Below are 13,240 nucleotides of genomic sequence, written 5' to 3' on the forward strand. Positions count from 1 at the left end.
CTCCCATTCAACCCCATGCTATTCACCCGACTCACCCATGGAAATGATTGGGAGTCAATGGAGGCTGAGGGAGGATCGTCCTCCGGCATTAATTGTCAATAGGCGATAGGGGGTGCTAATGTCCCTTTACCCAGGAAAACAAACATTTCATATACAAAGGCATTAAAGTAGTCATATTGAAGGGCATTAGTTCATTACAGTAGTCTGGGCAAAATGAGAGACAAATATAACATAATGAACATTTCTAAAACACACTCAAATAAAACAAGATTATCACTTTTCTCACTACAGGGGTCCCCAGCAACCAGGATGCATTTTAGCAACAAGTCCGAGGGGTCGACCCAGAACAGTAGCAACTCATGTCCTGAAGGAGACTACAATATGGTCCTCAAATACCTGCTGCCCATCAGCTTCTCTTTGCTCTTCTTATTCGGCCTCTCGCTGAACGCCTTCGTGCTATTCTTCATCAAGTTCCGCACAAAGCACTGGACCCCGTTCACCATCTACATGCTCAACCTGACCGTGTGCGACACCCTGTTTGTCTTAATGCTGCCCATGGCGATCTACCATCAGGTCAAAGACTGGCCCTTTGGCGAGCCACTCTGCAAAATCACCTTCTTTGTCGTAAACACCAATCACTATGGTAAGCAGTACGTGTAGTGAACAGTATTAGGGCTTTTAAGTATTTTTGTTGTGATGGCTACATAACTACATCTCAAGAACTGATATAGTAGCTAACATCCATACAAAGTGTGTGTTAAATTCAACACAGAAGAACTGTTTTGAAAGGTAAGTGCAAGTCAGAGATGTGCTCATAAAACTAGAGGGGTTGACTAAGTAATATCGTGGCCTCAAAATACAACACATGACACATTACCACATTCAACTCGAGCATAGAATGTAATCATATCCCATCATGTGTTAAAAAAGGTTGGATGCATGCTACTGCAGTGTAAACACCCCACCTGTGCCTACAGGCTCCATTCTTTTCCTGTCCGTCATCAGTCTGCATCGCTTCATGGGCATCTGCTACCCGGTCCGTTCCCTCAGCTGGAACAGCAGTCGACGCGCAAAGCTGGTGTCCGTGGGCGTGTGGGCCTGTGTGCTCTCTAGTCAGGCACCCATTCTCTACTTCTCCGGGACCGAGTGAGGAAGCAACACACACAACCCCCCCCCCCACCCCCACACACACACACACAAACTGGAAGGCAATGCCCGGCATAAGGGAGTGTTATGTTAAAATTTGACTATAAGGTTGATTAGCAGACAAGAATATTCGAACCAGAGTGACCTCCAGTGTCCTTGTTATAAATGATTAAAGGGATACACAGAGATATCTGTAGATTGGCAGATGCCTGTCAGTGTCTTACCCAGATTCAGACGAGTTTTTTAATACCGTGGGCCTAGTGTGTTCGCCTGGTTAGCATTATGGAACACATTGGAACTCTATGGAAAATAATAAAATGCATTCCCCTCACATGAGCAGGAGCTAGGCTGTAACATTGTCATTAGAAGTGGCTAAAGGAAAGCAAATGCTAACCTGCCAACTCCCCTTCTGGACACGGAAATGTGAATTTGGAATTAAACAACTCGTCTGAATCTTGCCAATTTATCCAATTTACAGATATCTCGGCAGCAAGGGTTAAGCATCACTTTCAAGGATGCCATAGGTAAAATAACATTGGAGATCGAACCCAGTACAGTTTGGTCGGGGAGTAGTCTTCCCTCTACTATAGCCACTGCACATCTCACCCAACTCTCAGTAGTTTTGGACGCCCAAGAAAGCTACACTTGCATCCAACCACAATGTATCTATTGTTTACCAGGAAGTACGGCAAGGACATTCTTTGCATAGAAGACGGGGGGCTCCTGGATGACTTCCTGGTCTACAGCTCCGTGATCTCTGTGGTGATGTTCGTCCTGCCCTTCATGCTGGTGATGGTGTGCTACAGCCTGATGTTGCGCAAGTTGCTGGAGCCCAGCTGGGAATCAGGGGAGGGCCAGCAGGGACTCCGGGCGGCCCACCGCACCAAGCAGAAGGCGTTGAAGATGATCATCATCGTGCTGATGACGTTCATGTTCTGCTTCCTGCCCTTCCACATCTCCAAGAGCCTGTACTTCTCCGTCATATCCCTATATGTTAACCACCGAGAGCAGGTCAGTGCTGCACTTATCCTTCAATCAGATATATGACACACAGGATCTGTCAGTTTAAATCTACATTATGTCGTTTTTCGACGAAGTTTACAGACACTACGTGAAGACGCATGAAAGACGCGATAAAGCAGAATAGAAGAGAAGAAAATACAATTGATAATAATGGATATTGGATACCACATAAAGTAAGCACATAAAATACACCATAAGAAAAGAAAATGCCAACTTCACATTTAAGAAAGTCTACTGGGGGCAGTTAATTTCAACATCAACATAAGTTGAGCCTCTTTTTTTTCACATGTGAATTGGAATTCAAGTGACCTAAAATATTCCCATTGGCCAAGTCCGGCCTAAGTGATTCTCACTGTTGGCGATAATCTGATTGAAATCAATATCACAAGAAGGCATGGATGACAGAGCGCTTGTTTGATTCAATCTTCGTAAAATTTTAGTTTCACACTAGAGATGCTAGATGTTGGCAATACCGGCCTTTAGCTTTGTTGATGGAATACCCCCCAGGTTAGGTTGGCAGCGTTAGACACATGGTGATATAGCGATGCTATAACAGAGCCACTTCTGTGTCACAGCATACCTAGGCTTTGAGCGCAACATACCTAGCCATCCCGCTAATCGAGGTTCGTAGTATAGCTCACAGAGCCGCAGAAGGGTTTGTTGTCGTGACCTGGCTGAAACACTACAAAGTCGTGGCTTTAAGGCCACGTTTATACATAGAAGGGTATTTATAGAAACGAATATTTCCCCCCCTCCGTTCTCAAAAATAACATTGTGCACACAGCATCGTTTTCAAAAAAGTTGTCGTTTACATCAAAACGCATAAATACGCCGTCAAGCGCCATTATAACTATGCCAAACCAATGGGCGGCAGTGTAGTAGAGCTTATATCGGGGAATCGGGCCCAGAAAATCAAGCCCGACCCGGCCTGAGCCCGTGCACTTTCTGCCGGCCCGACCCGACCCGACACATTAACCGTAATTATGAGCCCGAGCTCGATTTCAACCCGATTTTTTTTTAATACATATGTAACTTTGTACACATTTGTTACTAGGCCTACTCTGCTAAATATATATGCAAGGGATAATGTATAGAACGCCGGTCATTATCGGGAAAATAAGCCCCGACAGGGCGAACAGTACACCGACCGATGCGCAGCAGAGGTGTCCGCCTCGCCCTGAAGGGGCTTATTTTCGACAATGACCGGCGACGATCTATACATTATCCCGCTTATTACACGGCTACTTGCCAAAACGAAAAAATAACTTGACATGGTGTGTCTTTTTACAATTTATTCGTTACCAGCATTCTTAGTGTTGATCAGCAGAGAAATCATTTGTCTGCAAAGACGGTGACGTCGCTTAGCAACGGAAGACGCTGGGGTTGACAAGTCACCGGACTACTACCCATGCAAGTGAAAGGAGCGTTCCACGGCATTGAGAAGACCCGTGTAATAAAGGCCTATAATATTTCGTCGATCAAAGGCCCGGCCCGAGGATAGTGATGGGAAATATTGGCCCGACCCGGCCCGCGGGTCGGATCGGGTCGGGCTCGGGCAGAGAATCTAAACTCTAGTAGGGAGAAGGATAAAGCCATGCAAGCCAATCAGACTCCTCAGAATCAACAACAACGAATAACACGAGCGTCTTCCTGTAACAAAAAAACTGTAAACATATGACGTTAAGCATTTCCTGACGCATAATGTGACGCTTCAGAACCTAAAAACCTGTTTTTCCCCGTTGACACGACAACACATAACCAGCGTTTTCAGATATCTACACTTTGGCCGGAGTTTTTAGAAATGATCGTTTTCTGTGACAAAAACGGCGTTTACGTGTAAATGAGAGGCCAAACCGCGTGGAAATATCTGCGTTTTCCCTTTGTGAAAACGGGGCCTAAGTCGTAACTTACGGGTTGAAAAGTGTCCCTGGAACTCAGCATTAAATGGTGTGTTTTCCCAGGATGGCAGGTGATTGTTGATTGACAACACCTGCCACTATCTCTCAATGTCCTGAGAGCAATGCAAGATCTTCTCATTCATATGAAATGGTTCAAGAACATTTTGTTTGGATCTTCCTTCTGTGTCTCCTGATCAGATGACCTGTGAACAGCTGGATGCGTCCTACATAGCCTACCAGGTGACCTGTTTGATGCTCACTGCCAACAGCGTAATGGACCCCATCCTATACTTCATGGCTGGCCAAGACTTTTGTAAAACCATGCAGAGGAAGAAACAGAAAAAAAACAGCAAAGGGCTTACAGAACGATTTGAATTAGGGCTGTCCAATCAACGCTTTAATTTCGATTAATTAATCCTACAAAAAATAACGGGTTCAGAAAATTAACGCAGATTAATCGCGCTTCTACAGTGCCCTTTGACCCGGTGCGTCATTTGCGTTGAAACAAAATGGAGGCAGACGAGAAGACGCTGCTCGGCCCCTTGAACGGAAAATTCAAGTTTAAACAACTCGGATGTTTATTGCGGGGGAGGAGCAAGGTACGTTTTATTGCTCTGTTTTCTGGGAATAATTGACACAAGCAGAAACCAGAAAACAAGCAGTTTTTTCGTTTTGTCAAAAAAAAAAAAACGAAAATCAAAATTTAAATTTGTTTATACGTTTTTTCGTTCTTACTTAACAAAACGAATTTACCACTCAATATCTGGTTTCCGTCGGTGGGCGGGTCCTCTTATTGGCTAGTGTGCTTCGCTGCCCTGTGCTCTTCAAAATAAAAGTTCTTCCGTTTGATAATGTCGACAAAAATATTACAGTATTATAGACACTAGCAGTCACAGAGGAACACACCACCCACAGTCAAGACTGACACGGCTTCAAATAACAATAATTGTATTCATAATCATTTGAAAATGAGAACTTATGAAGTTATGATGACTTCAGTGCAGTCGATGTTTAGCCACAGTTAATACATGCAGAGTAGACCTGAGGGCTTTACTACGACATCATTGTCTGGCTCTGGGGTCTCATTTATAACCGTTGCGTACGCACAAAATGGGTCTGAAAGTGGCGTACGTGACTTTCCACGCCAAGGTTGTGATCTATAAAAAAACTTGACGGGAGAATGTGCGCAGCCTTAAGCACATTTTTTTCAACCTGTATCATGCGTTAAATCTATGTAATCAGAATAGTTTAAGGGTGCACTCACACTAGGCCATCTGGCCGTGGCCGTTGGCCGTTTTCACACCTAACCGTGCTCAACTGGCCCCATTGTTCTCTGGCCTGCACTCACACTCAGCCATCTGGCCGTGGCCGTTGGCCGTCGCAACTGTGGCCTGGCCACGGTAGGCTCTTGTACATACGTCATCACGTCGTAACACAACATCACCAAGCGTCCGCTGCAAGGACCATAATAAAGTCTGCCGCCAGTCAGAGTTTTAACAACAATGGACAACAACACAGAGAACACAGTTCGCACTTTGCTGAGTCTGTTGCTTATCGTCTGCCCAAATGGCTAACAGACACTCGACTTCTCTATGGGACCAACGTGAACCAACAGTTGAACCGCTTGACTCCATGTTTACCATTTAATGGGAAAGAAGGCTTGTCGCCTTTATTATGTCCATGGTCGTCGCATGGACTATACGTCATCCAGCTCAGGTTGCGTAGCCGTGCGTGTGCGTGTGTCGGCTCATTTACATCTGTACCTTGGCGGCCCGGACCGTAGCAGCACACCTCTCCCAAGTGGCCAAGTTGGCCTGGCCTGGCCAGACTGGCCACACTCACACTGGCAGATTTGAGAACGGTTAGGTGTGAAAACGGCCACGGCCACGGCCACTGCCAGATGGCCTAGTGTGAGTGCACCCTAAGTCAACTGCGTTATTTCTCAGTTATAACTCCAGAAACATCTCCTTAGAATCTCTATATTTAATCCCGTCACTCCATACTGTCCACTGACGGCACGACTCCATGGAATAAAACATCTGTCCAACATGTGTCAATAACATAATTTTTTTATGTGACACTGTAAACACTAATCAAATCAAATGTCAATTAAAAGTGTGGAAAACCAAGCCACATACTCATCACAATCGTTAATATTATTGTCCGTTCCTCTTGATGCTTTTCATGACAAATCAGGCATTAAAAAGGGGTTATGAGAACATTTTACGTGGGTGATTACAAACTGATTATCCAAGGTGTTCTTGGTCAGTCTTATTACCGTAACCCTATAAATACAGCGGTGAGCCCTGTGCGTAATGCTGCACCATGGCACTGCTGGAGGACCATACAGTTTGATCATTGACTGACTACATGAATAGTTGCACAGAGAAGATTCTTATAGAGGTCTTATAGTCAAACGGTATAGGGTACATACAAATTTGATGTGTTTAGGCCATTTATGAGATCTAGTTAACATAATTAAAAGTCATTTCCAAACACATTAAAGAAAAGAAAAAAACAAAAGCAAAGAGATTTTGCAGCAGTAGCACCCTTTTACTTAAACAGAGTGGGATAGGAATCAGGTTAACAAAACATCTAAGAACATCTAAGCTGTCTAACACATTACCAACGCAACATTAAAACATCACAAAACATCACAAAAAAACCAGCTGGAATACAAAGAGTTCGCTTTGTATTCCAGCTGGCCTGTTATGAGCACATTTATATAGGCTACTATTGATCCATTTCAAAACATGTTCCAAGTAGGCTATAGGACAACGCATAATGCATCCTGGAATGAGTGAAGCTTGCCTGCTGACGTGTTAAAATGACTGTCACAACTGCCATGAGCAAAGAGCCAAACCATTTGTACATAGTGTAGGCTACAGTAGCCTATTCGATATTGAATGAAGTAGGTTACTGTACACTCTTTGTCACTGTACAGAGTAGACGATATGATTTGCTTGTACAGCACCTTTAAAAATTCACTGTAGCCTATATTCATAGGCACACCCAGCCTCGCTTTCGATATAACACACACTCGCATTCTGTAAACACCATCAGTAAATAATAATATGAAAACAATATAAAATATCTTTCAACAAGAAAAAAATATTTGTTTACTGTAAAATGGATAAAGGTCAACAGATGCGCAATTTTCAGCTGTCAGAAATGTGTTGTGATCACTTGTATTCCTCATAGCACTCAGGCTGTGAGGAAATCAGCAGCCCGCGATCGCAGCTCCTTTGATGTGAATGCGCACTGAGCGCAAAGCTCAAAGCCGGACAATGATGTCGTAGTAAAGCCCTCAGGTCTACTCTGCATGTATTAACTGTGGCTAAACATCAACTGCACTGAAGTCATCATAACTTTAGAAGTTCTCATTTTCAAATGATTATGAATACTATTATTGTTATTTGAAGCCGTGTCAGTCTTGACTGTGGGTGGTGTGGCCCTCTGTGTCTGCTAGTGTCTATAATACAGTAATATTTTTGTCGACATTATCAAACGGAAGAACTTTTATTTTGAAGAGCACAGGGCAACGAAGCACACTAGCCAATAAGAGGACCCGCCCACCGGCGGAAACCAGATACTGAGTGGTAAATTCGTTTTGTTAAGAAGAACCACAAAACAAATCAACAAACTGATATTTTGATTTTCGTTTTTTGGCTAAACGAAAAAACGAAAAAACGGCTGGTTTTTTTGGTTTCTGCTTATGTCAATTATTCCCAGAAAACAGTAATAAAACGTACCTTGGTCCTCGAGGAGCCGTGGCGGCAGTTGTGATCGTAATTTCCGGTTAGTGCACCAAGGAGTATTCGATTTGGAACAACACTGACATCTGAAAATTAGCGCACTTAGTGAGTGCGGATAGTGTACTTTGTTTAAGGCCCAATCCCATTTCTACCCCTAACCCCTTCCCCCTTCAAAACAAGGGGGAGGGGTAAGGGGTAGAAATGGGATTGGGCCCAAGTGTACTCATGGAAGTATGGATATCGGAGCACGGCACAGGCGTTCAAGCGAGTGAGATGGAAATGTTATTAATTTGATCTTAAAATGCACCGTATGTTAATGAAAGACATGTTTTAAATAAAAGAGACATTGAAATTTAAATCATCACTCATCTGCCATAATTTACTTGAATTAAATTATTTTGAAATACTTTCTCTGAAAAATGTATGCATGCGAGTAATTTAGATTAATTAATCACAGAGCCTGTAATTAATTTAATTAATTGTTTTAATCGCTTGACAGCCCTAATTTGAATGCTTCAACAGCGTTGACGACATCAGTGTGATCTTTTTTTATTTGCAGGTTTCTTATTTCAGTTTTTTCTTACCTGCTATATGGAACAAATATGCTGTGAACACAGAATGCTTGTTGGAATCAATAAAACAAACTGGATCAACTGAGATTTTACCCAATCTAAAAAGCGTCATTCTCTATGAAAAAGCTCTATGACCAGAGCCGTGCTAAAACACAGGTATGGACGCAAATCACTGCCATAATATTTTAAATTTGAAAAACGATTGAATTTTGTCTATAGAAATTGTTCAATTCATTACATTGAATTATATCCATATTATACTTTGAAAACAAACTCAGAATTTTTGTTTAGTATTCACCTCTTGGAAATTCAAACATTACTTTTCCAGTATAGTGTTTGTTGTTATATTCAAAATAATATTAATTGTTTTGAAGTGGTCAGAATATGGTTTGTCCATAACATAATCAAAGAAAACGGCTTGAGAATTTAACCCAACAATGGCGAACATTGGGCACTATGTGTAAGTTGTGTAATTTAGACCTTTCTTTATTCAAACTCTGATTTTAACAAGCACAAGGGTGTTCAGGGGTTAAAAAAACCTCTTAACTCAACATAATAGCTATGATGACAGCTCAGGGGTGGTTCAAACCATGGACCTATTAAAGAAGGTTCTGACCGTAGGCTAATACCTGATTAATGGTCAGGCACAGTGCTTTTAACCTGTAAACCCCTTCTTGAGAATTTCGACCTAGATTTCATGTTCAGATATATCAGCATTATTAGATATAACTAACTGAATTGTAGTATAAAAATAGCAATTCATGCTCAATTATGTTAAATAAAAAAAATAAAAAATTTGAATTAAAAATCGGCTTTAATTTTCACCAGAGGTTTTGATTAAAGACCATCCTGATCTCGCGAGCTCCATTGTATTTACTTATAGATCACTCCAATTGCACCTGACTGCAGCACGCAGATCGAGGAGTGGGCTGAATGTAAAACGTTTGACTCCGCCTACGGACAGAGTGGGGTAAAACCCACATAGATTATGATATAATTTCATTAAAATACACAGGGAGAGCTGATAATTAAGTTAAAGTGCGTATTGGAAGTTAATGTTTTTAAAAATATTTATACATAACATTCTCTGAAAATTGCTCTTTGAAATTAAAATGCAGGATTTTATCAGTTTAAAAAAGTATATCGGCAAAAAATCCAGTTTTAAAGTGACGATTTTGAGCAAGGCTTCAAAAACCGTTGTTTTTTTATGTGATACGTCAAACGCGTCATATTACGTAGGAATTGGTAGACGCGGTCGCTGTTGCTGCCTCAGCTCTATGCTCTATGCCTCAGCTCTAAGTTGTGAGGAGTTACCGCGGTGAGGGGTCTTGTATTCCCCCCCCCTGTGGTTTTTGGGTTTTTCTAATCGACGAGATGAGGTTTTGTATCTGTGGGGGTTGTTCCAACTCCGACCTCCTGTCCGACCATCTCCGATTTCACAGTTTCCCCGATCGGAGAAAGGATGGAGCAGGCTTTCGAGCCTGCAAACCCTCACGTTAGTTGTACTCACTCGTTCTCCAGTAGGGGCATACACACGACCTCTTTGACGCCAGGGTTGTTGGCCTTTTCACTGGAGCAGCGCTGAAGGTCCCAGGTGGCCAGGCGCACTGCGGCCCGGCCGTCCCGCGGGCCCGGGGCCGGTGCCACGCGGGGCCGCAGGGACACCATCTGCGTGGGTCCTCCCGGCGGGAGGTCGAGGTCGTCGCTCCGGAGGCTGAACGAGGTTGGGCTCGGATGGGACCGACCCGTGTAGGTCAGCCCGCCGTTGGTATTGGTGGACGGAGTTCTTGAGCGCTCCACAAACACCTGGAAACGGATCTTGTCCAGTAGGGAGCAGTTTATGTGATCGACCCGAACCAGGTCCTCGATGCTCTTGAACGGACCGTGTTGGGTCCGATAGGCGACAATGTTCCGGGCGATTTTCTCCGTGATGCCGCGGATGCTCATGAGCTGCGGCGGGGTGGCGGTGTTGATGTTCATGCCGCTGCAGGAGGACATATGCTCCGGGTCTCTCCCCAGGGAGGACGGGGAGTGCTGCGACGAACTGGTCCTACTCGACACGCAGATCTCCACTTTAATAATCTCCAGTTTGGTGGCGCCTATCGCACTCACCAGCGCTAGGTCCTCCACCTTCTTGAAGCCCCCGATGCAGTCCCGGTACTCCACGATGCTCCGCGCCACGGGGCGGTTGACCCCGGGCAGGGTCATGAGCTCTTCCTCCGATGTTCAGCCGCTCCTGGTTCACCATAATTCTCCTGACACCACAACTCTATCTCCCTCATATTGCCATGGTGTTTTCCCCCTTTTAGGTGGTTGCTGTTCTCCCTCACGGCTAGCTGGCTCAAAATTGTACGGAAGTGGTCCGAAACTGTTATCCATTGTTGTTATGTTGCCGATGTAGTCTATGATGAACGTCCGTCTACCAATTCCTACGTCACGCTCGAAAACGAGCGTTTGAGATGCGGAAGTAAAATTGTATCACAAAAACGGCTCAAGATGCCACTTGTAGTGTCGATTTATTAATAAAAACTAAATAATCGTGTATTCGAATTTTTTTCCTATATGATTCTTCACTGCAGTATCTAACTTCCAATACACACTTTAAATGTATTACGCTTGATCCACTCTGCCCTGATATGTTACACCTCTGGTTTCAGGTCAGGATCAGGTCTGGTGCCAAAATGTAGTTATTTTGGGAAAACATGTTTCTTTTCGTATCTTAAATGTCAATACCAGCCAACATAATAATAGTAATAATAAAGATAATAATGAAAAATATATATATAAATACACACATAAAACAGCATTTTTTCAGAGAGTGACAAACAGTATATATAATGACATGTTATTTTGTACACTCAAATATATTATCCAAGTCAAATACACCAACGACAGAAGACTGCATCATTTATTTTTATTGTTTTTTAGCGGGGGGGGTCCCCTGTCATGCACACACACACACACACGCACTCACAAACATGCACAAAGACAACACAAGGTAAATCAAAGTATCTGTAGGGTAACAAATGGACATTCAGGCACTTTTAACCAAAGCAACCTCCAGTGTCCTTGTTATAGGTGATTAAAGGGATACGCAGAGATATCTGCAAAAATTTGTGAATGCCTGTCTTATCCAGGTTCAGACGAGTTGTTTAATTCCGCTTCCATTTACTCACTATTCGTAACCCATTGGAACTCTTATAAAGTGAGGTGCATTCCCCTCACATGAACAGGAGCTAGGCTACTGTAAGTCTGCAAGTCAATAGAATTGGCCAACCGAAAGCAAATGATAACCAGTAAACTATCCCTCTGAACACTTAATTTGGAATCAAACAACTGGTCTGAACCTTGGCAAGAAATGCAAATGCCAATTTACAGATATCTCGGCAGTAAGGATTAAAGGTCCAATGACATTCCAATAGGTGTGAGTGTTATTAGCCGTCACAAGCCGTTTTGAAAATCGATCTCTTATGACATCACAAGTGGGAGTGTCAACCTAGATTATAAAAATGTGCTATAGTCCACTGGGTAGGCTGGTAGTCCACTCACACCTGGTGGCATGTCATGGGACCTTTAAGCATTACTCTCAAGGATGCTATAGGAAGGATTACATTTGGATCGAACCGAGGACCTTTTGGTCGGGGAGTAGACTGCCCTATTGTCACTGCACTATTCTACCTCACCCCACTGTCAGTAGTTATAGGTGCACAAGAACGCTACACTTCAACCACAATGCATCTGTTGTTTTCCAGGACGTACAACCATCATTATTTTTGAAAAATGGGTGTTGAGTAATTAAGGCCAATCTTTATCCAAACTCTGAGCTTTACAAGTAGAGGGGAGTTGAGGGGTTAATTTTTTTTTTTTTAACTCAACATAATAGCTTTGATGACAGCTCTTCCACCAAGGGTGGTTATAGGATAAATAGTTGATTAGCTTATCAGGTCCAATGGTTTTAAACTGTAAACTATAAACTCTTTTGAGAATTTCCACCTAGATTTCATTTCCAAATGTATCAACATAATTATAAAGACATAAATTGTAGCACAATAAAAGCAATTGATAAGCAATTATGTTAATTACATTAGCTGAAGAACTTAAAGTGTATGACTCGCCATTGCTTTTCATTGTCAAAATATAATAATGGCGCTCATCTCAAAGTATAATTTTGCGCTCTGGATATTTCCTGGCAATTGCGGTGGGTCAATAGAGGGCGCTAGGGCGTCAATAGAGGGCGCTAGACATGCATGCTGCATAGGCAATAGACAGAATTATATACTTTAAAAAAAAAAGGTGGTATTCTTCCATTTCTGTTCATTGTCACAAACCAGCTACATAACAACTGCCTAACAGATTTTTCTTTTCTTTTTTTCAAAAAAGTAGCTCAGCCTTGGGTTAGCCTACTACTCATCCCACAAACATAGGGTTGGCATTTGGCGTTAGAAGCTATTCTCTAGCACAGGGGTTTTCAACTGGTTTTGTCCCAGCGACCACCATTAGATTATTTTTTCAATTTAACTTCAAAAGTACACGGAGGCTATGCTTAACTGCAAATGCTTGTCAACTTCACGCACGGGACTACATTCTGAATAATGCATGGCATGACGTTAGGGCGCAATGCATTAACATTAGCACTTCACAGGCTACCATAGACTGGATATGTGCAAGGCTAAATTATGACAGTGTGAATCTCATTTATAATATTAAACTATTGAATGTGATTTACCGAAAAAATACCCCTGGACCTTCTTCCCACAAGTCCGAAATATCTTTACTCCGACAAAATTATACCCACTGTTCCGAAATCCCATTGTTTCGAAAAGTGGCGCTGAATTCATTTTTTGTG

General features: G+C 42.8%; 2 protein-coding genes across 2 annotated transcripts; both read left to right on the plus strand.

Annotated features, from left to right (window-relative positions):
* The first annotated feature begins 296 nt into the window (after positions 1 to 296).
* LOC132475206 (P2Y purinoceptor 4-like) lies at positions 297 to 1,150 on the plus strand. Its single transcript, XM_060076211.1, has 2 exons — positions 297 to 659; positions 1,006 to 1,150. Exons 1-2 carry the CDS (start codon positions 310 to 312, stop codon positions 1,148 to 1,150), a joined length of 495 nt encoding a protein of 164 aa, XP_059932194.1. The 5' UTR covers positions 297 to 309.
* Positions 1,151 to 1,806: 656 nt separating this feature from the next.
* LOC132475207 (P2Y purinoceptor 2-like) lies at positions 1,807 to 7,292 on the plus strand. Its single transcript, XM_060076212.1, has 2 exons — positions 1,807 to 2,157; positions 4,266 to 7,292. The coding sequence occupies exons 1-2, from the start codon at positions 1,807 to 1,809 to the stop codon at positions 4,476 to 4,478; spliced, it is 564 nt and encodes a 187-aa protein (XP_059932195.1). The 3' UTR covers positions 4,479 to 7,292.
* The last annotated feature ends 5,948 nt before the right edge of the window (positions 7,293 to 13,240 follow it).

This window comes from Gadus macrocephalus, chromosome 16 (assembly GCF_031168955.1).
Source record: "Gadus macrocephalus chromosome 16, ASM3116895v1".
Lineage (NCBI taxonomy): Eukaryota > Metazoa > Chordata > Actinopteri > Gadiformes > Gadidae > Gadus > Gadus macrocephalus.

Excerpts from the sequence above, each read along its gene's own strand:
- LOC132475206 (XM_060076211.1), top strand. The coding sequence starts at position 310 with ATGCATTTTAGCAACAAGTCCGAGGGGTCGACCCAGAACAGTAGCAAC. Across the intron at positions 660-1,005 it reads TATGGTAAGCAGTACGTGTA|TCTGCATCGCTTCATGGGCA; the intron begins GTGAACAGTATT and ends GTCCGTCATCAG.
- LOC132475207 (XM_060076212.1), top strand. The coding sequence starts at position 1,807 with ATGTATCTATTGTTTACCAGGAAGTACGGCAAGGACATTCTTTGCATA. Across the intron at positions 2,158-4,265 it reads ATGTTAACCACCGAGAGCAG|ATGACCTGTGAACAGCTGGA; the intron begins GTCAGTGCTGCA and ends TCTCCTGATCAG.